We start from the raw sequence: 27,718 nt of genomic DNA, 5'->3' as shown, positions 1-27,718 counted from the left end.
TGTCAATGTAAGTGAATATATTTGTGCGGGATGTCAGACAGGCTGCGTGTACAAACACCAAACGCTTCCTTCGTCATCACCCTGAGCTACAGCAGTCAGACAAAAATGTCATCATCAGAGTGATAACAAACAGCAAAAGGATCCTATTAAGTCCTGGATGGGATATACGCTATATATTTATGGCAGCATAATGTAGATCACAGCAACGGGTCGTTGCAGCAGCAGTATCGTCTTGCAAACACAGTGGCGGAGCAAAATGACAGACAAGCATTAAAACTTGTTCAACAGCTACAATCATCACATTTGGCCGCGTCGTCTCTTTGCGTTCAGCCGAGCCCGACAATGGCTCTGTTCCACTTCACATGTCTTTATCATTTCACTTGATTAGACTTTTATGACTGGTTGACTGGCTAATCTCCACTGCCATCATCTATCGTCTGCGCTCAGCCTCGCACAGCGGCAGCTGATGTCTCTTTACAAACTCTCAGACACACGCAGGGACGCACTCAGCCACACAGGGAGGGACTTTAATAACGCCCCTGAGGACCAAAGCCAGCGAATGAAATCCCACTGCCTTAAAAAAAAAACAAAGAAAAAAAACACAAATATTCCATCAAGACGGACCAACCTGTAGACCAGCGTGTCGTCCCCTGAGCTGTTGTACTGGACTTGGAACATCCTAACTCCATTTGTTGGGGTCTGACTGCTCCACCTAATGAGGGCAGAGTTTCCTGTCAGTTCCACCAAAGAGACCCGGCGGTCGGCGCCCCTCGTCTCGTTGTTTGGCAGCGCCACCTTCGAGGAGGTGAGAATGTCAGAGGGGGCGGGCTCAGAGGAGGGGTCCCGGCTTCGGCTCGTGCTGTTGGCCAGGTGGGGCATGGCCGTGACGACGAGCTCCACCCTCCCCGTGGATTCGCCCGCTGCGTTGGAGGCGATGCAGGTGAAGTTTCCCGAATCCTTTATGGAAGTCACGCTGATTTCCAAGCTCCCGTTGGGGAAAACTAAGGTTCTGGAAGGGGAAAAGATCAGTCAGCCTGACCGAAAAGTAAATATCCAGCAAGAAAAACAAAAGCAAACAAACAACATAAACAGAAAGTTTAGCAAAAGTTCAGGGGCTATGATTTTCTTATAGTCTTTTCAGTCCCAGCCACTTTCCTGCTAAATCTGTTTCCCTCCCCTCAGTTAAATTTGACGAGCCTGTAGACACTTTGATACGATCAGATTATAATTTTAACCAACGAAGATTGCATTTTGGGTCGGCATGTGAGAGTCAGGTCGTCATTCTCCCAATTTATCTGAAAAGAGTGATATACCGTTTGCCTGTTCATTGAAAATCTTATTTGCTTCATACCCTGTCTATAAAGATCACTCTCATTCTCCCTGTGCATGAAACTCCTCATCAACCTTTTCAATCGCATCTCCATTATCCCAGCCCACATCCATTACTGACTATATCAATAAACTGGAAAGTTGACATTGGATTGTCAATATGCAGCGACATAAACTTCTATTCCTGGCTTGGAATTGGCCCACAAAAAAACACCCCAGTCGACAACATTGTACGACACGTTGCATGTTTTGTGCTCGGCATGTTGGCACATGGCAGCAGTCTGGTGCAGAACAGGGAATCCCATAAAGCATCTTGTGCACCTGCCAAATGGCTTGCCAGCTTTCTGACGTCGCCGGAGCTGGAGAGGTGGTCGCAAAGGGGGAAGCAAAATTGTCTAAATTAGCGCTTTCGGTTAAGGACTGTGCAATTAGGCTTATGGAGAAGAAGAAGGAAAAGAAGAGAGGGGAAAACAATTGGATCAACACTTCAGGGACTCAGGCAAGACAATGAGGCAGGATTTACACCAGATGGATCAAGAGAGCCAGTTCTGAGCTGAGCAGGTTCATTTCGCCTCTTGGATGAGCTTTGTTGCCATTTCATTTATTGTGTAAAAGCTGCATTTTATCCTGTCAGACGGGAATGGCTCTGGTCATCCTGCCATGCCAAGGTAGAACCAACGCTGCATAGAGCAGCTGACGAAAAATAACAACAGTGTCCAACAACATTAACATGGAACTGAAGATGCGGACAATTTGTCGGTCGAAGTAGTTTACAGATTAACGTTGATAAATGATAGACAGAAAATGAGCCAGTTTTAATTGTTTTCCCCCTCTCTCTCAAGTGGCACAGACTGGATCTGCGGCATGAACACATTACGCAGGAAAAAGGCCAATGTAATCAAGGCTTCATTTTCAGGCCTCCTTCATATGTGCAACAAATTGGATTTTAAACGGATAAACGCCAATGCATCTGTGAGACGATAAATTTCCTGGAATTGTCAGTTGTAAGTCATTGCCAGTGTGAAAATGGAGCGTTTTAATGATGTAATTACACATGCTGATCAATACATCAATGGTGGTGGTGAGCTGATGCGTGTGGCTCCCTCTGCTCTGGGGCCTACAGCTGTATGCCACTTCTGTTTTTTATTATTGCTATTTTTATTATTACTATGATTTTATTTTATTTTTATTTGCTGGCTAATTTATTATTCCAGGTTGGCTGCGAGAGTCAACCAACCTGTAGAAAAACAAAGGACGCAGGCATCAAGTCAGAACTGAACATCGAGACCAGTAGTGTAAATCCAGCCTCAGAGTGCATTGACAGAGGCTTAGTACCTTGAGCTATTAGATATAAGCCGCCCTTCGGGGCTGATCCAGTGGACTTCCGGCTCTGGGTCGCCGTTGGCTTTGCACTTGAGGCTGGCCGGCTGACCTTCCAACGCCACTGTGTGTGGTGACTTGCGGGTGAGTACTGGAGGGTCGCAAATAAACTCCTAGGGACACAAAGTTCACATGTTAAGAAAATTTTTCTCTCACTTCCAAGCACGGCACAAAAAAAGAGAGAGCGATGCCTTAAGATGTCACCTCTTCTGATATTGTCCAGAAATATTTGGCACTGAGGTCCGGAGGAGAGGCGCACGTCTCCAGGTCGTCCTCTCTGGTCAATCTTCTCAACCACAGAAGTTCACAGTTACAGTGGAGCGGGTTGCCACCAAAACTCAACACCAGGGAGGTGAGAGGGGAGCCTTTGGATTTGGCGTAAACTGGGATTCGGAGAAACAGAGGATCCGGGGGGATTTTCTTCAGCTTGTTGGACGTCATGTCTAGCCTGTGAAAGAACACTGTGGTCAGCAGTGCAGGAGGGGAGACACTGATCCTGGATCAATAGTAATTCATTTGCTTGCTCGTAAACCAGACGGTGGCCCTCCGCATGATTTATCTTTGCAGGCAGAGTTCGATGTCTACCTACCTGGCAAGCTTGTGCAGGTTGGTGAAGACCCCTTGAGGGACGTTCTCTATGAGATTATGGTCCATATTCAGGGTGTTGACGTTGGTCAGTCGCCCGATCGTCTCCCAGGGCACCTGGTCCAGGTTGTTGTAACTGAGGTCGAGGTCTTCTAGCGTGGACAGGAAGTCGTCGAAGGCGTGCGGGGATATGGAGTGAAGCTGGTTGCTGGCCAGGATCAGGTGCCGCAGGTTAGTCAGACCTTTGAAATGGTCGTCCTGGTTGACAAGAGGGAGTAAAAAAGGCTTTTAACGGGAACATTCAGTGCCAACCTTCAGTTGTCTGTTTCAATGGCATCCAGGGCCGTTGATTAGTTGACTAGGTCCCTACCGATTGAGTCCCACGCACATCGTCCAGCCACACACATCCATCAGTCTTACCTTGATCACAGTCAATCTGTTGGAGTCCAGGTGGAGAGCTCTCAGTCGCCGCAGGTCGCTGAAAGCTGAGGGCAGAATCTGACTGATTGTGTTCCTGGACAGGGTCAGGTGCAGGAGGCTGGTCATGTTGGCAAAGTCTCTTCGCCGGACAGCTGGATTTAGCAAGCAGAACGAGAGGAGGGTTTAGAAAATGTAGTCATACACAGATTGATGGTGCAGACTCGACTATAGTGTGCTGTCAAATAAAAAGATGGCCCAATCAGTGTGCACACCCCATTTATTAATGCCTTTGATAATTATTTTATACTAAAATAAATGTGGTCAACAATAAAAGTGTTGTTTTATTATGTGAATAATATTATTTCAGAGGTAAAACAAAATGCCTCCAGCCTTAAAACCAATACCGACCTTCAGTTGTCTGTTTCAGAGGCTTCCAACGCCGTTGATTAGTTGACTAATAAATCCCTACTTTGCCTTTTCAAACATGCTAATGGTGCATTAAAATACCCTCTTAGATTCTCAAAGGAAGTTTGGATTTCTTTCTTTCTTCCTTCTTTTTGTTCTTTTTAACTCATGTGGCTTTTGTTATGACGAGTGACTGACTATAATTTATTTAAAGTCAAGCCGGGGGAGATTATATGGCTGCTGTAAATCGAGCTAATGGGAATCCAGATTAGAATAAAGGGTGAAGCGGCGCTGCAGTTCTTAAAAATAAGTACATTTCAAAGTATCCAAAGACGACTGGTGGGTGACTCATGAATGGCTATGAGACAGTACTCAAAACAAAACAATATATAGAAAAAACTTTTCAATTTAAGTTTGAAAGTGAGATAAAAATCACCTGAACTCATGGTGAGGTGCTGTTCTTGCTGTACATTATCCACACAAAGCCAACTTGTAAGGCTGACACATTCACATTTAAGAAAGTGTTCACATTTGATTTATTTTTTATATTTTTGCTTGTCACTGGCTGAAACACAAATTTTCTGGCATTCACAAACTTAAATAATGTTTCTGCTTTATCCAGTTTTACACTGGTACACTGGTTGTTAACAGCCTGCACCTGTTGTAATAAGATACCTATTTTTTTTTAAGCCTACTGGTCTAATGGTATCGCTATGGGGCGGCAGACAGGCTAGTGAGGGTTCTCACCTGTGATAAAGTTTTCTTGAAGTCGCAACTCCACGGTGCGCCGGTCTATGGCGGCAGGCACAAAGAGCAAACCCGTCTTGGAGCAGAGGATGGCGAGCGATGGCGACAGGCTCTGGCACATGCAGCGTTTCGGACACGGCTGTCCCCTGCACGCTGCTGCCAGCAATAGTAGGGAGAACCACAGCCGTTCCATTATCCCCCGCTAGGAACAGGACAACTGGAAGATGGATAGAAAAGGGAGAACATTTTTTTTTTTTTGTTATTATTGTTTATTTTTAACTTAAGAGCACATTCAAATATGTTCAGCCCCCCCTCGACAAACTCAACAATAGAAACAGAAATAGTTGCAGTCGCTGCCTTTCTCAGGCAAAGTAGAGGAGTCACTCTGGGTTAAATGTAGCCGCTTGTGTGAGACATCCAACTGCTTTTCAAGATTAACAATCTTGCAGGGGCAATCAACCAGGTGAATCTTTTTTTTTTTTAATTCAGCACCTGAAACTGTCATTTTAACAGGCACACTGCTGTGGAACATAAAACATTTTTATTATTATTATTTTTTAAAAACGGCTATTTTTTTTTTTTTTTTTTTCTTCCATAGTCCAGCATTGCAATCGGAAATCATTGAAAGGAAATTCAAAAGAGTTTGAGTGAAACAGTACTGCGAACTCATAATGGGCTCCAATATGGGTCTGGTGAATTGGAAGATGGCAATTTTCTTGGTATTATGTTCCCTGTTCTTTTTGCACTTTTCTGCTTGGATGAAATGTAGCTGTGGAGAATCCATCCGCCTGCAAATCCAGTCAAACGGGTGCATCTAGGCGGCATTGCTCACCTCCTCAACACTGTCCACAACTCAGTTGTAGCATGGCTAATTTCGAGTCCACAGTAATATTCGTACTTGCATGTATCATGTGCTTTATAAATGCTGTCGCTAATCAGACAGACACTTGTCTAAAGAGGCCCTGGTAACTCACTGTAAAAAAAACAAAAAAAACCAAAACACTTGCTGTGAGGGAGTGAAAGGGGACAAACCATTCCCTTCAGTCCTGTCACAAAGTGGAGAAGAAAAACATTTTTTTGTGTTTGAGCTGATGTGCCCGACTCTCAGGGCCGCCCCTTTATCACCCGCTATGTGTTTTAAGAAGCACCTGTCAAATACTATGGAAGCGGTGCAGCGAAGGTAGCACCGGATGTGACACACTTACTGCCGCTGCGGAGATAACGAGCTTCATCTGCAATGAGACCACGTGAAAGAACAGAGTTATAACACAGCCTACAAATGACTTTTTTTTTTTTTTTTTTCCAGAGGCAGAGATGCATAAATTTACACATAAAACGACCTCTATCGCTGAGACTTCAACAGGACAAGTATTCCCAGACTGAACAACTGATGTTGCAGCTATACATTCATACATTAAACTACAGTCTACTTTGGTATACCGCACTGCATGTACACTGAAATAAACTGACTCACTGTGCGGTTTAATGAGCGTCGAATCTCCACTGAACACACAAGGACATTACAGACTCAACAGTGACAATGAGGAGTGAGACAATGCATAAAATTACAGCCAGAGCGTCAAATGCATTGTAATCCAATATGATTTGTAATCAGCCTGGTCTCATATCATATCCACACTTAGAGTTCATCACATTGCATTGCAATCACTTTGCATGACTATGTAGGATGGTTTCTGTTGTCTCTAATGTGTTTACTGTTCTGGAGTCTGTAACAGCTTTGGTTCTCAATGTCCACATCCTCCAACGGTTCACCCACTCTAACTCCAAATTGTGTGCATGAGTCAAAATATGATGCTTCTTCTTTTTTTTTTCTGTACATCATTTAGGTGCTTGCTTCAATCGGTTCTCCCACACATGCACCCGCACTCACGCACGCACGCACGTGCACACACACACACACACACACACACACACACACACCATATCAGTCCCCAAGAGTATCAGCATATGCTTTTTTTTTTTATTGCGAGTCGTTTGTTTAAGATGATAGAGATCAGTCACCCACCATTAGTCAACGCTGCATCTGTTCAGCCATGAAGAGTTAATAACTCAAGAGAAAACCAATCTTGCCACCAAGCAGATCGGACCATGATGGTTTTTGGATGATGACTTGAATGACAATTTCAAGGATTCGGTAACGCTTGAGACATATTTCATGCCTGGCAGAGCTTGGCCACTCTATCCCGAACTCTTCAAACCTCCAGCTGTCTGGTGGCCACGCGCTCGCAAAGTCTCATCAACTGGTTCAAACTCATGGTTTCAATGCTGCCCTTCAAAAAAATAAAAATAAATTTAAAAAAAAGCCTCGTGACTCGGAAAAAATGAATCACACGACAGACTTACTGGAAGGCCTCCACTTCGTCCGTCATGACACTAATGGCCAGTCAACTCAACTGTATCAGTCTGACATGGAAGAATGGAGGTGACTTCGAGCAAAAGCTACATGCCGGGTTGCCATGGTCGTCATTATTTGTCACTTTAACTCTAAATTTGCCAAAAACAAACTGCAAAGTGTTTAGAGAAGGTTATTGAAGTAGAACTTAGACTAGAGTGGAATCTTAAAGGAGATTTTCAAGGCATTTTAATATTTTGCAGACTTGCAAAGCACCTGATCCTTTGGGCTCATCTTGCCAACCATGTTTAACAACTGATTAATATTATATATTTAAAATGAGAAAAGGGATACCAAGAGGAGCATCATTTGCTTGCAATATTGTGTAACCGAGTCACCTGATACTTGTCACATTATGTTGTGTCCTCGCTTGCTATTCGCACTTCACGTCACGTCTTCATAATTGTTCTCGCTTTTCATTGGTATGGATTCATTTTCTTTACGACTGTTGCCTTTGGGACAAGACAGGCATACTATTTGACGCAGTCTAGTTGACATCAGCCGACAACAACTGACAGCATACACTCACAAGTTCATTTTGCAAAAATGTTGGCGCCTTGTTATATTAGTTGTGATGTCAGCCAGTAATCAAACGTGCCTACCCCTAGGGGTAGCTCCCTGCGAGACTAAATGTAGATTTAACATGTGGGCGACTCTTTTACGGTACGATGCATCTATTTGTAATGTCAGCTTCATAATTGAAGCAGCCTAAAGCAGAATTTCAAGTCAAGACGTCTGCGACACCCCTCAGCAATCCGTGTCTCAGCTATATCTCGTACCTTGTTTCGGTTCCTTCATCATACATGAGCAGTTAAAATAGTGACTCGAGGTTAAATGAATTTAATAGATTTCCAAATGCGTGGTCTTATACATTCCAACATGATGCCATTTACGCCACCATTTTCAAAGCTATAGCAGCTTTAGCAACAGGGAGCTGGTGGCTCGTACGTCAGTAATGACAATGAGTTAAAAGAACGCAGGGGCTTTGAACCTGTTTCAAGGCAAATGGTGCCACCAAGACCAGGTAATACCTCGGAAGCCAACGCAGCCGATATTGTGTCAGACTAATTGCACCCATTTTGCACTGATATATATATATTCATACTTTCCCACAAACGAGCGTCGACAGTCAGAACAACAGCGGGGGCGTCTCCAACAGCTTCAAATGTTTGCACTTTATGTTGATGCAAAGACAGACGTGCTGACAGTCTCTTTGTTCGCCAAAGAGACTTTGATCCCCCTCCCCCTTTTTCCTTTATTCGTCAAAAATCAATCAACCACTGCAGGCAGAGTGTGTTCAGATATGTTTGGGTAAAAGGGAATTCAACATCGCTAAGTGTTCAAAATTCTCCTTTGAAGTGAACGATTAATAGTTTTGGTGCAATAATGGAGGACGTGCCCATCATCGTTTCAGACACAGTTGTTGCAATTTAGAGGGAAATAAAATGATGTTGCCGTTTTTTTTTTTTTTGCCTTAGCGCTCTTTGGCCAGCATGATGCAGAAATATTGCAGAGTTTAATTCAATCAGGAAAAGACCCTCAGAGACCGCTCACATTAACAAGGAATGTTCACCTTTGTCGCCTTCATCAGTGTCTTGTTTGCCAGCGGCGCTAGAACGCGTCCTGATCTGGGTGTTTACAGAGTTCTGCGCTGCAGCATCTCACTGATTGAGGACACAATGAGCTCGAGCCACCGCCGGGATCAAGGCCGACATTCCTCTGATTATGTCGACGCTCCTCAGCCACGGAGAACAATATGTGATCAAAAGCTTGCGGCTCGGGCCGTGTTATTCCCCTCGCATGCATGCGTGCACAATGCATTCACCGCACAATGGCAAGCGGACAGTGACCACAATAAAGTTTCCCCCGATCAAAACGAGGAATTCAGCGGCGGGCCGAAGCGCTCAAACAGATTAAACGTCATTTAAAACCTTGAGGATTAATGGCTTGTACTTAATCAATGAGCTACACTAATAACAACACACTTATAATTAAACTCATTAGAAAGGTTGATAAATGAAGATCCACCACCCCCTATGAAAAAGATAAGAATCAAATCAAAGACAATCACCAAAATGAAAGTAGGAGCAGAAAAAAAAGACCAGAGAAGTAATCAAGTACAGGATTTGGGTTAAAATCACTTTAGAAATATATTAAATAAATAAATAAATAAATAAATACACAATATTGAAGAGGGCTGAAGTACTGTAGTGCCTGGGAAGCGTGCCTGGGCTTCATTCTAGCGGCTTCACCTCACACAGGCAAAGTAAACATCTGCAGCTGACGACTTGACCCAAATTCGGCGCTAACCCTCAACTATGGGGATTAACGGAATCTTATTTCAACGTGATGCCGGATGCTGCAGACATGACTTCAGATATTTGTTTTTTGTTTGTTTAATATTTCTGTTCTAACAGGATGATAACAGGAAATACAATCTTCCCTATTTAATTGTATTTTGTGGATTGATGACCACCTGAGTAGATGAATTTGATAAAAAGAAAACTGCTGCTCGTCTGTGTCTCTGAGGTATTATTCATGAAATTAAGTCAGACAATTTAGTCCAGGCTGGATCCATTTTAGGGTGACGATCACACAAATTGCTCCTCTTATGTTATTAACATGAGGCGCCTCTTCGGGCAAAAACCCTTGCGTCAGATTTGATGCGATTAACCATGTGCGAGGCGGCTTCATACATGAAGATGCTGTGGCCCCAGAGCTGGAACTCATGGGATGGCCTCCTGTCCAATCAGAAACACTTGCCTGGGACTAGCTGGTTGGATAATTGCATTCGCCGATATGAAATTTGCACCTCGTAATAAGCAATCCATCCATGTCCCCGCGGCGACCGTGCGCGCACACGCACGGTGCCGCTTGCCGTGCGCGTTCCTGACCCCTCATTTGCGCCCCGTCCAGCCGCCTCTCGGCAAGCGCGCCCCACCTCAGAATGGAGATGGATTGCCCTGTCAGCGCACCGCCGCGCCGTCACACTCTGTCTTATCGCCATAATTTACTGTGTCTTTGGCAAAGCATGAACATCGTCGGATACGTTCGCGCCTGCACGGGAGCTTATCACACCCGGCTCTCTGAAAAACCCTGGAGTTGGAAAATGAAATGCGGCCGTGCTCACGCATGCTGAAATATGCGCATGTATGGCACTCGCCACGTGTGATATTGTCCTTCCTTTTAACGGGATTGTTGGCCGCCGAGCGCCTGCATGTTTCTGCCTATGAGCACTTGCTCGCGTTCCTGTTGGCAAGATAATAGCTGCATGTACTCTGCATACGTGTGTGTGTGTGTGTGTGTGTGTGTGTGTGTGTGCGCTTCGTCTTCCTTGCACAGTCTCGCCTACTGAGAACACTGGGTTATTAACGACCTTGAAAGCAGCATCATCCATCTGTTGGCTACACACGCACACATGGACACACACTAACACGCTGTACTGTACATACTGTCTCTCATACACACATGCACACCCGTACACTTCCTCAATCACATATTCAGGGGAACTTGTGTGCGTGTGTGTCTACATGCACATCGATTTACTTGCGCTGCTTTAAGTGTGCAAAAGCCGCGCCGGGGCCTAATCTTCCCATAATGCTTTGGCGATTAATGTTGAAACAAAATCTGCACAGTCTTCGCCTTGTGTGTGCGCAACAATAAGCCAAAAAACGCCACTGAATCGAAACAGCCTCTGATCCGCGCAACAACAGCAGTAATTACAACAGCATTACGCCGCGTGCCGCAGATGGACGGGCGTGATAACGGGAGAGCAGCCGCAGCCAGAGTGGGGTTTTGGCGGAAAGGGAAGTCATTTAAAGGACAGGGGCGGGGGGGAAAAAGCTAAAAAACAAAACAAAACAAGCAGGTGAACGCGAGAGTTGAAAGGAGAGCCATGAAAAGGGGAATAAAAAAACAAAAAAACCAAAAGTGGACGAACAGAAGAGTGTCTGTCAAAGCGCTGGTGAAGGCAACGCTTTTATTGGCCACATACGGGAGGGAAAGAAAGAAAAAAACTTGGTGGGGGCCTGTAACTTAGCAACAGCCAATGACACATGGATGGTAACAGTGAGGAGGTGGGAAGAGTGTGAGTGTGTGTGCGATATGGTGTGGGTGTGTAGCGAGAATGTGTATGTGTGTGTGTTTGCGTGCGTGCGTGCATGGGTGTGTGTGTGTGTGTGTGTGTGTGTATGGGTGTGTATGGGTGCGTATGGGGGATGCAAGAAAGTGCAAGAATGGTCTGGAGATCTCGTAAGTAATGAATCTGGAGTGTTGCCGTCAGAAGGCGGCAGAGAGACAGTTTGAGAGAAAAAGAGAGAGAGAGGGAGCATGAGAGAGAGAGAGAGAGAGAGGCAGTGAGGAGAAACTGCAATGTTGTGTGGCCCACGGTTTATTTTTATCCAGTATACAGTACACAATGCACCAAAGTGTCCTTGTACGAGCATTAAAGAGCCGAGGTGTCGCTTTTTATCCAGTGCCGGAGCTCATTTTTAATCTATAGGCTTAATTTAATGCCTAAAACTATTTTCTTTCTTTACGGCTTTTGTAAAAAAGTGTTCCTTTATTGGCGACGACAACTTTGAGTTTGCGGGGGATTATTGCGTCACTAAAGAAAAACAGTGGTATGACATAAATAACAGCTACTTTAAGCTAATTTATTCATGTGATGCATGTTCATCTGAAGACCCTTCTGCCAGCAGGAGAGTGAATCATAGAGGAAGGAACCTGAGTTCCTGTTGGCTTCAGTCGTTCCCGTCCCACAGCGAGGGGCATCTCTCCCAGCGGGATCTGCATTAATGTAAGCGCACCACTCGCCTTAAAACATCCATCAGTAAAAAAAGATGTGGTAGCAGCAGTGGCGGAAGACTGAGCTTTAACCAATTAAAGCAGCATTGGATGGCACATGGAGGATTGTCAAGTTCTGCAGCAGGTTTTTATTCAATACTTTCAACTCATACTTTTAGCCAGCTTCATTACTGCCATAGGTCTGAGACAGTTGTGAAGATGCAGCAGCAGCAGCAGCAGCAGCAGCAGTGTTACCCAGACTAAGGGGCCGTTTACACGGAGACAGATTTTTTTGACGCTGACAATTTTCAGAAACACTCTTGATAAAATAAAAAAAAAAAAACACGTTTACACGAAGCCGTCTTGAAAAATCTTCCTGTTTACACAGGCACTTCATTATTAACACCACAGAGAACAGAAAGAAAGATCACTTGTGAAAAGACGGTGTGGATAAACGACAGAGTTGAACTTCTGCTTTGAGTAACTTTCGAACACAAAGCCTTAAAAGGTTCATGTTAACGTTGACTGGGAGTCGTGCCAGTAAAAGTTTGCTAGCATTTTTCTCATTTAGGTCTCCTGCCTCAATATCCCAGTCCGACCACCCAAAAGAAAATCAATAAAAAGTAAAACAGGAGGCTTGCAAATCGTTTTCGTTGTGTTTAATTTCACTTTTCACACAATCCACGATGGATCCACGGCTATCGTGTTATTGTTCACTATTGTTTGCGGTTTGTTGTAGTGGAGGTTAATGGGAGGACTGCAGGCTGATCATTAGTTGCAGTAATGAGTCCGTTGCCCAACATAGTTGTTGTTGTTGTTGTAAGTGGTCGTCTGCACCTCCCGGCCGCTCTGGTTGTAAGGTGGGGGAGGGGTTTAAAGCTACACAAATCCAGGTAGGGTGGCATTTTTAAACCTATCCCCCCCTGAAGTGAGGTTTTGAAAATGTGCAGTTTCGGTCCGTGCGATTTCAGTAAAACGCTGGCTTTGTGTAAACGCAAGGCCGAACCGACTAAATTATTTCTGCGTTTTCAGAGAAACTCGTCTTCGTGTAAACGGGCCCTAATACTGCAGCCTCACACTCAGCCCTCGTGTGAAACAGTTTAGACTCCTTGCCCACTTTGGCTTGAGGTGCAGATTGTCTTTAATTTAGCAAAAACTACATCAGTTCTTCAGAAAGAAATCAGAAAGAACCCCTCGCCTTTAAAAAATACATAAAATAAAAAAAAATGCACCTTCAGGTTTCTGTAATGCAGCTAAACATGACTCCCATGCAGACGGTGCACATTAACATCCAATAACATGCCAATTAAATTAAATCTATTAGGGGGGTGGGGGGGGTATCTGGGCTCATAAGACAGATACAAGGCAATAAACTTATTAAGACCCACTAGAAGAAAATGGTGAATAAGCTGAAAGAAAAGCTTGATATTGGGAATTGTCTGCACGTCAATAAAAGTAAAGCATTGCAATGCATCCGAGAGAAAAAAAAAAAAAAATCTTTGGAGAAGTCGATGGTTTTACTGCCAAACACAGCCTTTGTTGCCATTTTCTAACCGGGCACTCCAGATGGAACGTTTTCCGCAGTCGTTTAGAATTACTTTATGCATCCATCTGCTTAACAGTCTGACAGAAAGGGAGAAAAAAGTGGAAGGTGATTGTACGAATTTTCTATCCAGGTGGACCTGTCAGATTTTTTCTTTTTTTTTTTTTCAGTATGTCTCCCTTTGTTGTTCATATGTTGACTCTTTCAGGAGCTTTGCAGCAGTCACTTCATGGCTCCGTGACTATAAAGAAGCTGCTTGGATTCTTGGAACTTCTTGGAAAAATCTGGACTGCTATTTACGAGGTTAGTGTATTTGTGCTGATCCAAAGACAGCTTTTTTGACAGGAAAAGAAAGAAAATGAAATTCTGAGAAATCCCATTTCATCTAAATCCCCTAAGCACTCAGACCAAAACACACAGGCTGCGATTACGCACAGTTGACCAGACCGAGCCTCATTTCTAACATGGACCTGATGCGACTCTGGATTTGCATACACACGTGTAAACATTTGTCTCTCTATCTTAAAGAGGACCCCACTTCCAATCAAACCTGTCCTCCAAAGTTAGACCTTCACCCTAAGATGAAATAATAACATTATGATGGCAAGACAAAAATGTCCTCACCATACTTGAATCGGTCTGCACAATGCCATATTTGCAAACACACACACACACACACGTCTGTCAATGTTTTGAGCACTTACATTGACCTCCATTCATTTTCTGTGTTATTTGTGCAAGTAAACACAACCCCTTACCTGAGTCCTAGTTTAATAGTTTTAACCACAATTTGGCTGCTAGCAACTTGAACCCAAAGTCGGTTCATAGCATTTCCTTAAAGTTGAGGCTTTGTGATGATGTCAAAATGCACTTCACCTCACTTGCCAAAAATGTCCTCCCTCTGCTGGTTGACAACTCACACCTGTCCCCGTTATACAGAATTGCAAGAGTGTGACCACGCACGTGCACACACACACACACACACACACACAGTTTCTCTCGGAGAGGCTGTTTGAGAGCAGCTGATGGAATCCAGACATGTGTTAATGGGTCTTTTGTTACAAGTCACTCTTGTCGCCCTTCTCTGTTTACGTCTCTCTCTCTCTCCATTTCACACGCTGTCCCCTATTTGAATTCATTACTCTTTCCCTGCTGTTATGTCACTGTCATGTGTGTTCTTTCTTTCCTTCCTTCCTTCTTTCTTTCTTTCTTTCTTTCTCTCTATGACCGTGCCTCTCTGTCGTCTCCGGAAAACGCTTTGCTCTCACTCTGTCACCACAGGGGATAATGAGGCGGCTGCGACGGTGGCCAGCGTTGCACGTCAGCTATCGTTGCGATGCGCTCGATTGTTACACTAACCACAGCTTCCAGTTCACTGCCGAGCCGAGTAAACACACTCTGACACAAGTGCACGCACGCACACAAACACACACGCACACACATGTCTGCAGCCCCATCTCCTCTCTGTGTCATTTGGTCCCCTCTCTGTAAGAAAGCCAACATGTTATCATACTTACACTTCTATCATTACCTTTTTTAAGATACATTGCTCTCAAAATGTTGGTCCCTAATTGGGATCTTCTCTGTTCCCACCTCCTCCTCGCTCTTTCAGCAACACAATGGCCTCCCTCTTCCACGACCTCACAACACAAGTAACCTCTATTTCATTCTCACCATGGCTGCGTGATAGAATTGTCAGCTCTGGCAATTTTTATAATAGATGCATCGCACTCACTGTTTTTATTAGCCGGCCAGGCGAGTGAGAGGAAGGTTGTCATGCAAGGAGGGGCGCTTATTGTCGACTGAAAAATCGGGAGCTGCTTCGGCTCCACAGACCCGTGACAACGTCCACTTTCTCTGACTCACATTCTTCTCTCTCTTGGTTCAGAAAATCAGCATTGTTTGTTTTTTTCCACCTAAAAAAAAAACCTTACAACTTTAAAATGTTTGTGTTAGCCTTAAGGGTCACAAGCTGAAGCCCCTTGAAGCACGTCGACAAAAGGTCTGCTCTGTTCTTTTTTTTTTGCTTCCCATCTGTCTCACTTGCACAATTTTTCTCCGCTCTCCAAATAAACCCTCTGCTGTAGCTAATAGGGTTCTGACATCAAACACTTCCCAATCTGAAACACTACTAAATATAGACCCTTTCTTTTAATCAAGTTTCCCCACTCTCCTATTTTCTTTTCCTCCGCTAAATGGTCCCTTCATCGACTTCTCAAGCTCTGCTTTTCATCCCTTTCTTGCCTCCAACTTCTCTCTTTCACCGAGACTTTTGCCACTATTTCAAGATCTCAAAGCAGGGTAAGCTTTTACAAGTGCAATGCAGGAAGGGAAGGGGCAGATCTCATGGGGGGGACGATAAGTATAGCAGGTTGAGAGGAATCTCACATCTCGCATCTCTCTCACAGCTCTGAAATCAATTCTGACATTCTCCATCAGAAAGCATTCTATTGGATTTCATAACCAATCAACGTCCTTCAAGGAAAAGAAAAAGAAAACCTAAGCGGTATAAGAGCGAGAAGAGGTTGTTCCAACCTGGAATTAAAAAAAAACAAAAAAAAAACAGAAGAAGATGTAGAAACAAGAAGCCACCATGAGAAGCCCACAAACAATGGCTGCTGATAACAAGATCAGCATGTCGGGGCCGATTTTATCGCAAGCGGATGGCATTTTCACATTAAAAGCACAACTATAAATGGTGCCGAATGCCTTCGTTGGTGAACAACATGTTCCCACTTAACTCCAAACCGGCTCTGGCAAGGCTTTAGTGGAACACTGCGGCGTAAAGCGACTTGCCACGGGGCAGCGGCGGGAAGCTCATGTGGCTCCTCTCACAAAGAAGAAGCCTTGGGCGCTGGTGCCCTGGCTAGTTGAATCAAATCTCTTTGATCTGCCAGACAGAACGTCTCCCATCACCTTCCAAGTTGTACCTCCACTTTAGCAAAGATTTCAACAAGTTCCTTGCCAGATGGATCCGTGGAATAAACGCAACAGATTCAGGCAAAACTTCAGGAGAAACTGAAGTGCTCGCTTCTATCTCCATTCTATCTGACTCTTCTTTTTTTTTTTAAAGACCAAATGTAGGCCGGGCGGTTACAGGCTCATCTGATTTCAAGCAGAAAAGCTGAAGGCATTTATGATTCTGCGTCTTACAGCGAGCGGAGCGCTGTGATACAGAATGAAAGACAAAGAAAAAAGAAATGGGGTAGCTCTCACAGGGCAGAAACAGTAGAGGAAGCTGAGGGGACAACAGAGAGAAGAAGCGCCGCCGAAGACGACCCGTGTACAATCGCTCGGCGACAGGAGAGAAGTCGAACACGAGAGATAAGGGGGAGCGGAGCAGGGAAGAGAAAGGACGGAAGGAAAGGGGCTGGAAAGACATGTGCCACTTGGTAGTCATCACAGAGGAGCTCTCCGCATTCAGGAATCCGGCGTGCAGCTGTCGCTTCAGGGAAGCGATCTCTCACACACACACACACACACACACGTTACACACTGTCTCACATATAAACACACACGTGTGCACTTCTGCTTTGGGCTGCGCTTTGAACTGATCCCTGCCACTGGAGAGGCACACAGAAAGCTGGCTGATAATAATATTATCCTATGGCCTTCATATGGTAATATGGCTTTATTGCTATGAAGAAATATGAATATTATGGCTTTCAGAGGCAGCTTAGGGAATTACATGGCTGTCATGCGTCTTCGCTTCAATGGAATATTTAGATTCTCTATTTATCCGACGTCTCTGAGCGGGAAATCTATTAAGTTATTCACCTTCGCTGTAATTTGTCCCCAGCTGTCTGGCATTCACACCGGCGGAAACGTACAAAAGGTAAAGTGCAAGACACGACCCCAGATGATGCTGAGCGAAGGTGGCAGCTCAACAGGACAGGATGGGCAGGCGTGGATCCGAATAGAATGGATTTTGCGAGACGAGGTCAAGGCAAAACAGAAGGTATGCTGGCTGGCACGCTACAGGGGAAAAAAAAAAACATGATGGGCAGCTGTGGATGGTCCAGGAAGTGGTCGCAATTATTTGTAAAGTCCCCATGCTGTGGGATATTTTCATCACCGTAAATCAGTCATTTTGGAGACGCTGCAGTGTCTCCTTGTCTCCTACAAGGAGTCCACCACAGAACGTAGAGATACAGCAAATGGAGCAGCCTACCAGCAGCCCAGACCTTAACCACTTATTTAGTCTGATAATAAAAAAAAAAAAAAGGAAATAAAAATCCTCTGGTGTCTGGTTCAACTGCTGATGGAGCTGAATCATCCAATTCCCCAAAAAACAGTCAAAACAGGAGTCTGTACCCAACAGGAGAATTGCCTAAACTGTTTAATGAGAGAGAAATCTTTTTTTTTTCTTGGGACCTAACCCACTTTTCAGTTTGTTGCTCATCCAAAAAATTGCATGATCTTTAAAAGTGGGACGCCGTCGCAAAGGGGAATTGACAAGCTTCCCTATGATACGATGATAAGTGATAGAGTGACAACAGAGGTAGGATCCAAAGTAAACACAAAGTACATAAATAGCAATGTTTTGATAAGATTTGAAGTGCTGAACATAAAAAAAAACACAGACACTGCACAAAGGTCTTCTCCAGGTATAGTTTTGTAACATCTACAAGCACACTAGAGATGGAAACTCTCACAATACAGATTGTTTTGGTTCAAGGGACTTCGCAAAAGGCCCACGCAACCATAAATCCACGCAAACACTTGGGAATAAGTTTGGTCATTTCCAGTCTTTGTGACTCATTTGATCAAAAAATAAAACCTCCGGAGATAGAGAGTCCTCAAATACGTAATTTCCTTACATCAATTTCTTCAATTTGCCAGATAAGTAATCTCAGATGAAACTTTCTCGATACTACATTGCATTTTTCATTAGATTTAGATGTGCAATCTATTAAAATTTCACCAGGGGATAAGGGATAAGAATAAATATGCTTGCAATTGGATGTAAGTTCAAAAGAGTAACCTCAAGTAATCTGAGCAAGCATACAGACAAGATAAAAATATGTTGTCTGATCTGATGTCAGTATGAACTGATAAGTTATTCCAATTTGTCAAAAGAGGCCTCATCTGGAGTGTCCCACAACTTTGTTTGACGAGTGGCTAACTTTTGACCTCCCACTGCGGAGAGAATTTGACTGTCTGTCTCACTCTGAGGAACTGATTAATGGCAAATGACGAGTACATCAAAAACATTGTCGTCATTTGTGGTGTTATGTAAAATAAAATGCACTGCCTTTGAAATGTCTTTGGAGGATGGATAAATGGGAGTAGATACAGTATTAAGCTGAGTATACATTGCGGCATGTTAGCTCATTTTTTGGCTCATTATTTGAGCATCAAAACTTAACAATTTCAAGTCTGGCCAAATTTGTTTCACTGGGGAGTCATTATCCACACAGTGTGTAAAGGGGAGCTGGTGCCGATTTTCAACCCCCCAATTGGTTGGGCTGTTGGACGTTTGGATGAATTTCTGACACCTGAGAAATTATGGTTGGCCAATTCAGGCTCTCAGTTGTAACAGAGCCATGAACCATTCCTCAACGTTCAAGCACACTTAATCTCACTGAGTCTGAACTAGGTGGGAAACAGGCTGTCTGAAAAGGCCCTGATGACAACAAACTGATGAAAGAAGAGGGCATTTGAGCAATGCTGACACGAGTAACGATGGGAAAATGTATCCGTCAGAGTCGGACTTCAGTCAATTCATTCTGATCAACTGCATTTGACTTACTTCAACTCAAAAATACACAAACTTTCACAATTTGTCCATTTTTTAGCAAAACTTGTACCTACAATGTTACTATCTTGATGGACTGACCCTCAAATTTTTACACCAAAGACAGTTCATGAACAGCAACATAGAATGAAACTAATATTATTATGTACAGGGGCATTTTAATGTGTCATACAACAAATTGAGTTGGCACATTAAAATGTCTCTTTAGATAATAATTATTCATTTCACTCTTTATGCACTTCATAAGTTCCATATTATATGGCCCGTAAACAGCAAACGCACTTGGATGCACCACAGAATACCAAGTTGCCTTGGCCGTGACCTCAAAGATATGTGTGTGTGAGCGTGCACAGTGTGCCCCAACCGCTGCAAGCATAAAGACGATAAAGAACAGATTGCTGGAAGCAACAGTGAGTCTGACTGCTGCTAATGAGACTAGCGTGGGTTTACTCGCCCTGGTTGGTATTTTCACTTTAAAATAAGCACAAGGAACAGCGCAGAAGACAAGAAGACATTATTTTCAGATGGACCAAATCTGGAAAATCAGTAATTCATTTTTAGCAACACAATAGTCAGCAATGAACTTTGACGTCAATTGATCTTGTCTACGTTAATTTATCCAACCGTTCATCCATCCATCCATCCATCCATCCATTCATCCATCCACATCCTCTGCATTATTAGCAGTGTTCCTCCACTGCCCTGCCATGGCCAGCCTGCCTGCCTGCAGACCTGTCTGGCCTCTGCCCACTTACTGTCCTGCTAATATGTCTCTAGGAGAGGAAGAGCACACTGGACTGCAGCACTGCACTCATCACACACACACACACACACACACAAACACACGCATGCTCATACACTCACACACACAGTCAGCCAGAGATGGAGGCACCACACACACACACATGCAAACTCACAGAGAATAAGTGTACTCAACCCTTTTATTATCACGACAGGTGGTTTATCTCCTGTGCACAGTACGTTTTCAGCCACTCTTTCATAGCACACACACACACACACACACACACACACACACACACACACACACACTCCCAGTATCACTCAACCATTGCACAGTACATATAATTAGCCTCCATCCATCCAGTGCAGCCAGCTTCACTCTCCAGAAAGTGCAACTCTTCTACTGGGCTGCATGTACCGAAACTGCTGGATTGAGCACAAAGATTCTCATCTACTTATAAATATTTGTCTTTCCAAATCTAACGAGAAAAAAAAATAAAACCCTGCAGTAATTCTAACTACAATCATTCAATAATTTTAGCACAATGTTTGACAGTCTCTGTTTCCCCACCAAAGGTTTAATTTTTCAAATGCACATAATATGAGCAAAAACAAGTGGAGCTCTGTCTAAAGCTGTACTCACCTCTAGCTGTTGTGCTGTGATTTACTTTGACTCAACATGAAGAGACATCGTGGGCACGGCTAGATGGGCTTAAGGAGAGAAAAAGGCCCGGGGAGATGGATCAAAAGACCTGCGAACGGGAAGAGAAAAACAAAAGAGTGGTTAAAACTTGATTTCCTGACTGGTATTTCACGGCATTTGGGCTGTGTGAGAGCAAGAGTGCTCTCCCGTTTGTTTTATTTTCACACTGTATTTCACTGCGTTGCACATTTGACAAGACACAACATGTGATTTGCTGTCCAGAGTCTTCTCCACCGCTGCCAAATAAGGTGGGAAGGTTCATCGATGTCAGCAGATATCAAAGAAGGCAGGAAATCACGGGTGATAATGCAAAAATTAAGCCAGTGTTTTCTAACAAAGCCTTCCAAAGTGGATGAAACTGCCACCAAATTGAAAATGACAGTCTGAAAATTTTGCGTGGCACAACAATACACGTGCAAACACACACACACACAAAGGCGCGTGCACATACACAAGCACAAACACGCACGCACATCAAATAGGATCTAGACACATGGGGCAATCAGTCTCTCAGCCAGCTGAGCTAACAAACTGCATGTTGAAAATCGTTACACACGTCGGCGGCTCAAGGGCACCTCGTCGCAGAACAACAGCGTGACTTTGCAGACGGGCAGCTGATCAGACCGGCGTTTGTATTCTACCATCTACGAAAAAAAAAAAAAAAAGGTGCAATATTTAGGAACGCTCCAGTCCTGATTTTTGGTGCTGACCAACTGTCCAACCAGCCAACAGACCAACACAGCTCTATTATACTAACAGTGTTTAGTACATGGCTACATGAAGCACACTTCTCATCTTTAGATATGTTAATTGCCCTGTTAATTTTGCATGAAGGCACGGCTTTGCCCAGAGCGAAAACAGAGACAGCTTTTAAAAAGCCCTCAGACTTGACGGGTGAACCCTGACCTCAGGGACGATTAACATACCAAACCAACACCGATCAAAGCATTGACAAGGAGCCACATGTTGACAGTTGTGACAGGAAGGTCACGGGTTCAGTTCCTCGGCCAAGACATTTGATTCGTCCTCACCCGGGACCATTCTCTGTGGAGTTTGCGTGTTCTCCACGTGTCTGTGCGGGTTCTTTCCAGGTACTCCACCTTCGCCACGCAGTCCAAAGACATGCACATCGGGCTAATTGGCAGACCTGCAAGTACAGATGGTTGTTGGTCTTGTAACATGGCTTTCACCCTAACTCAGCTGGGATTGGCCCCAACAACCCTATTGACCCTATTTATGCACTCCTATAAAATAAAAAGAAACAAATCAACCATCAAGCTCCACATTGCCTATCAGCCCCCAGCACCTATAGGGACCACCTGCCAAACATCACCAGTGATTACTGGAACAAAACCAGCTGATTTTTATTTCACTAATCCGAGAGAATCTGTGAAAGACTTCAAACTGTTTAAAAGACCCTAACCTTGAAATCACTTCATTCAGCTCTGCTGCCTGCTCACTTTAATCACTTAATGTGCATCATCCACTTGACAATCCCAATGGGGTGGTGGAGGTTGTGGTGGGGGGGGATTTAATTACAGGTTGACATCTGAAGTATCTTAAAATGTCTTCATATGCCATAATGTAAAGAATAAATGCGCACATTGGCCCAGAATAAGAGTAGTTAAGAACAATAAGAATAACTTTTTTTTTTTGTTGAATAAATGCACACAATCCATAAAGTAGGAGTCATGATTCATACATTTTCCATATGCATAGAAACGATGCACTGACTGTATGCACAAGGTAACTAATAATGGAACAGAAATACACAACTCTCTGCTCTGTGTGATCCCCTGAAACTTAACGAAAATAACAAAAGACCTTCCCACCAGTCACCTTGCATTGCTAATCTGCTCACAAAAAAATTACTTTTGCCACTTGTTTGATCTCAAAAGCATTTGTTATTCTGGTCAGATGGCCTCCTCTACGGCCATATCAGATTGTTGCTGAAATTACCTATCATTGAGCTCTGCGCCAGTGTCGATGTGCTCATCCATGAATGCAACAGCCGGGCGGGTTGTTTTGATATCTTGACTCCCAATTTCATCAAAGTCCATGTCTTATATGTGAAGATACACCAAAGAACAGAGAAATAACAATCCTAAAAGTCAATATAATAAAAGAAAACCGGCAATACAACAGTCTGCCTGTGAGATGAAAGGACTTTTTCACCATCTGTGGCTTTTACCCAACCATGTCTAATATATAAGAAAAAGTCAAAAAGTATAAATCATTTGATACATTCTGCTACAGGCTTCAATGTTGTAGATCCATTCAAGTATCCACAGTAAATATACATATTATTGCGTTTATCGTTCCTTAAGTTCCATATTGATTAGAAATCACTTCCCTGGTGCTTTGGTGACGTCTGATATGAGTTATTGCCCTTGTGTGTTTGGTTACCGTTACTTAGCAAACACACAAAGGGGCAGTGAGGGAGTAAAAGCAGGTGAAGTCAAACTGATCACTGCAGACAGGAAGTAGTGACATCAAAAACCACGTACAGAAAGTGAAATCTTTCTGCTGATGTTCTTTCAGTCTCCTGCCGCAGAGACAATAGGTCAGCGTGGGAAAGAGGAAGTGGACCTTTGGGGGGGGTTACGTAACTTCACGTAAAGCCTTTAAAGGTCCAAGGCCGTGAACAAAAAAAATCTTTATACACATTTTTCTTTGTTTTTGTTTTTTGTTTTTTTTTCTAAATGGTGTCCGTGCATCCAGCTCTTTGCCTGTTCCGTCGATTCCCTCGACACGCAGAAACCCGAGTCATTTTTAACCCCGCCGCTGACACACATCATCTCTCTGCCATCTATTAAACTCCTTGTTATGCAACCCCAGTGGCCTCCCGGTGCTGTCCTCCCGCCTTCAGACGGTCCGCCGCAATCATCATCATTATCGGGACAATTCCACTTCCTCATTATAACCCTATCTGCTCGCCTCTGTTCCGCTTCACTTTTTAACCACATCCGTGAAGGCGGCGGCGGCGGCGCGCACAAGCACCTTTCACGCACGCACACACACACACATTTAACTGGTCCCCTGCTCCCACTCCACTGTCTCATCACCGGAGCCACTTGAGTGACACATCGAGGAACCAGTCTGCTGTGGTAATTACGTTCAGAGTGAGTTAAAGACGTCAGACTAAATCCGGCGAGATCCGTGGAGGAATGAAATAAAAGTGTCGAGGGCCTTCCTGCTTTCCTTTGTCCAATAACAAGTCGAGTGGCGTCGCTTTTGGTTGCTGCTGTTCCATTCTGTTGTGATCAGTCGAACACCAGGCTCTTGTTGATGCCGCTCCTTCGCCAATTGCCGGCATTCGGATGGAAGAAAAAAAAATCAGCATGTGCAAACAAATCCGACACCCCAGAAAACACACCTGCTTCGGTTTAGGAGGAGGATCTGTGGCATGTCTCAGTTTTCAGTTTGACATTTGCAGAGGAGGGAAGGAAGATTGTTTACATATACAAACTCTTGATGGACACTTGTTGTGTGTGCACTGCTCAGATGGTGAAACAATTTCAGGGCAGAGCTGCTATATGTCTTCATATGACACTTGTTTGGTTTTTGTTTTTGCAGCACTTAAAGGGAAATATCACCCAAAATAGAAATGGCATTGTGTGTTGGATATATTGTGTCAAAGTTGGCTTTTTAAAGCTTCTCCACTGAAATTGAGAATATAAGCTCTAAACATATAGGCGTAAGGTACAATGGAGAAGCTTTAGTCTAGTGTTGGAACCACAAAATCCTTAAGACAAGATAGACCAAGTGAAATACATTTTGGGGGAAAGTGCCTAGGATGATTTTTAGCAATATAGTTTTGCTCCAGTATTTCACTGACAAATCTAAAAAAAAAAAATGGGATTGTTAGACAGAACAAATCTCAATGAAATACGGGTTAACATTTCTCTTTATGGTTCATACCAACAAATAAGCTACTTCTATCCAATGAAAAACAAAAACAAAAACACAAAACCCACACTGAGCTGGGTGCATGTGAATCTTGACAAAATAAGCACCCGCTGATGCCGACAAGCACCTCCAGCCAGATCTCGTCTTGTATTTATCAGAGAGTTCATTTGCTATTCTCCCTTTTCTTTGGTGCTTCTGTTTAAATCGAGCCGACGTGCAAAGCAGCAAGATTAGGGCATCCGTTTGATGTTTTCATCTACTCCGCCACCACGAAAATCTGTGGGAGGAGGCAGATGCTCTTTAGATTTAATTCTGTTTAGGGCAAAAATTAACTGTATAATCCTTATTTTGACGAGGTTGTTGAAATGTCCGAAGTGAGACTGATAACTTGCCTTTCTGTCTTTCAAAAAAGGTACATTAAATAAAGACAAAATAGATGTCTTCCATCTGCAAAATGTGATCTTACTTGAAAGACACCTGCAGAGGAAAGGAATAACTGTTAACAGTGCAAAAAAAAAAGAAAGAAAAGGATGTCAGTGCTCCAAAAGGTTCACGATCAATCTGGTTATTACACGGGATTTATTTTTCCATAAAAAGTTTTTGACTTCAGTTATGGGTTAGTGCTGAGGGGGTCGCCGCTCTCATGTTACCTTTAGATTGAAAAGTCGATGTGGTAACGCTGGCATTGTGCTTGTTTTATATTCTAATTAGTAACGTGACACCTTGACTGTGTCAGGAGTCTTTGATGAACTGCCGCTGACACCACAGAAGAAGAAAGTGCATTTGTTATCACGATGGCGCAACAGTTTACCTCGTCTAGGCGTGACACCGGGGCCGATAATGGAATAATTATTTCCTGGCAAACAATGTGAAATGGCAGCGGCTGAGACTACAGAGATGCTTATCGCTGCACGTATGGCTCGACTACTGTGGTAGATTGTATTTCCCAGAAGCGATTTTTAAGGCTGAACAACCGACCGACCGACCGACCGACCGTCTTTCCATCAAGTCCTAAAAATCTGTTTCAGTTTGATGCCAGTTTATGGTTTCTGGCCAAATCAGGCAGATAGTATCAGAGCAGCAGGAGCAGCACGACACACAATGTTGAGAAGGATTTCATCTCGCTTCCATCGCACGCGGAAGGACCCATGTGCTGACGTACACGCTCAAGAGGCGGAGCCCAGAGTACGATTTACCGCTGCTTCTATCATCGGAAACAATTCCCCCTTTCTTTTTCATTTTCACCCTCTCTACCTCCCTCATCTTCGGACCACTTACGGAGCCGCCATCGCTCTCTATTTAGGCTGTCCGCACAAGCACGGATGCACTCGATGGGTATGTGTGTGTGTGTGTGTGTGTGTGTGTATGTGTATGTGTGTTCCACCCCACTGGGTTGATAGGTTGTGATAGGTCTGAGGGAGAGAGCCAGTTAACACTGACCTCTCCTTTGTGTTTCTCTGCGCCGCCCTCAGAGACGCCGCCGCCGCCCGTCTCCACCTGCCTCCCCTCACCCACTTCCTGTCTCCCCTCACCCACTTCCTGTCTCCCTCCACCTCCTCTCTTTGTTTTTTTGTAACCCATATTTCACTTTTTTCCAACACTTTTCCTACTCAAATCTTCCTTTCAACCTTAAATTGTCAGTGCGCCCCGTGCTCGATGGCATCAATTTGTGCGAGTTCCCCGCATTGTCGCAAATTTGATCCAGTAAAATCTCAGTCACGATCCACACAGCTGCGACTGAGCCGCATCAATTGTCAGCATACCTACTGCGTGCAGGCAAACACATTCACAACGAATGCACGACCGCTTCGCGTGGAGTGAACTCGTCAGAGGTGAAGCGGCTCAGCTGAAGACCTTCCTGCCCTCTGCCCGCTCAGCTCTCAACTCCTCCTGCCTTCATGCAGGTTTTGGATTTTTGTATTGTTTGTAAAAGGAGATGCCGGGGAATGGAGAGCAAAGTGTTTAAGGCTTCACCGGCTCGGTTGGAACTCTTGCTGAGAACTTCTGAAGCTTCCCCCCCACTGTTTTTCACGATAATTCACAATGCCGGACCATGAAGGAGCCTCCGTTTTTCCCCTATTGAGGAGCGGTGGTTTTTCACACCGGGCCACTTTTCTGCCTCCGTCTCAGCCTCTCACCCCGTTTCCCCTCATGTGAAGAAATGCCGCTTCCTCCCAAATTGCATGCCTGCCCTCCACGCCGGCTGCTTCCCGCTCCACTCCTCACCTCCTCATTTGTGCATTCCACACTCGTTAGACGTCCATCTGAATTCACCCCATTATTGCCATTTTATATTTGAACCCAGCTTTATTATGCAGCGCTTGGCCCCGTTCTCGCACCTCACTTTCTTCAGTGGCAAATCTGCAGTTCACTTCAGGGAGGGAAGATTTTTTTTTTTTCCCCTGAAATTTGCCCATCCTTCCTTCCTTTCTTCCTTCCTTCCGTCTTTCCTTCCACCTGTACCACCCTTCTTCTCTTCTATCTGCTTCCCCTTGTTTTCTTCCCCCTTCCTCCTCATCACCTCCTGTATCCACAGTGCAGTGGTCAGCGCTCACTCATTTATCTGTTCATCCAGTCAGCACTGATGTGTGTGTGCGTGTGTGTGTGTGTGTGCGCGCGCTTGTGTGTGTGTGAGCAGCACAGCGATAATGAGTGGGCAAGCTGATCTAAACTTGCAATGTGACCCAATCACCCAGCCTAATAAAAATCTCTCTCTCTCTCTCTCTCACACACACACACACACACACACACACACACACACACACACAGATAAATAGTGCTGCAGCGGGCCTTGGTCACTGTGACACACTATATATGGTGTGGATCCATTCCTCAACACTTGGCTTCCTCCAAAACGTATTACTGTTTAATAAAACTGCTGAATTTTTGCCCATTTTTTTAATTCTATTTCACCCAAAGTCTTCCCTTTCAGGGACTCTCCTCTCATAACCCTTTCTTTTTTTGGTCTCTCTCAACTTGTTTGTCTTCCTTTGGTTTGTG

At 44.2% G+C, this 27,718-nt stretch overlaps 1 protein-coding gene across 3 annotated transcripts in view; it reads right to left on the bottom strand.

Annotated features, from left to right (window-relative positions):
- Positions 1–27,718, bottom strand: part of LOC142904013 (leucine-rich repeat and fibronectin type III domain-containing protein 1-like protein) — a 138,310-nt gene that overhangs the window by 63,420 nt on the left and 47,172 nt on the right. For all 3 annotated transcript variants that reach the window (XM_076049945.1, XM_076049943.1, XM_076049946.1), the window contains 7 exons: positions 20,750–20,858; positions 4,867–5,083; positions 3,715–3,866; positions 3,299–3,552; positions 2,914–3,157; positions 2,665–2,822; positions 629–1,009 (listed from right to left, as the gene is read on the bottom strand). In XM_076049945.1, the coding sequence (XP_075906060.1) occupies positions 629–1,009; positions 2,665–2,822; positions 2,914–3,157; positions 3,299–3,552; positions 3,715–3,866; positions 4,867–5,059 (1,382 nt within the window). In that variant the 5' untranslated portion in view covers positions 5,060–5,083; positions 20,750–20,858. The remainder of the gene's footprint in view (positions 1–628; positions 1,010–2,664; positions 2,823–2,913; positions 3,158–3,298; positions 3,553–3,714; positions 3,867–4,866; positions 5,084–20,749; positions 20,859–27,718) is intronic.

This window comes from Nelusetta ayraudi, unplaced genomic scaffold, assembly GCF_046127955.1.
Source record: "Nelusetta ayraudi isolate G7.1 ecotype Tasmania unplaced genomic scaffold, CSIRO-AGI_Nayr_v1 ptg000120l, whole genome shotgun sequence".
NCBI classification, from domain to species: Eukaryota; Metazoa; Chordata; class Actinopteri; order Tetraodontiformes; family Monacanthidae; genus Nelusetta; species Nelusetta ayraudi.
Note: the sequence above shows the minus strand (reverse complement) of the source record. Positions and strands in the feature narration are given on the sequence as shown.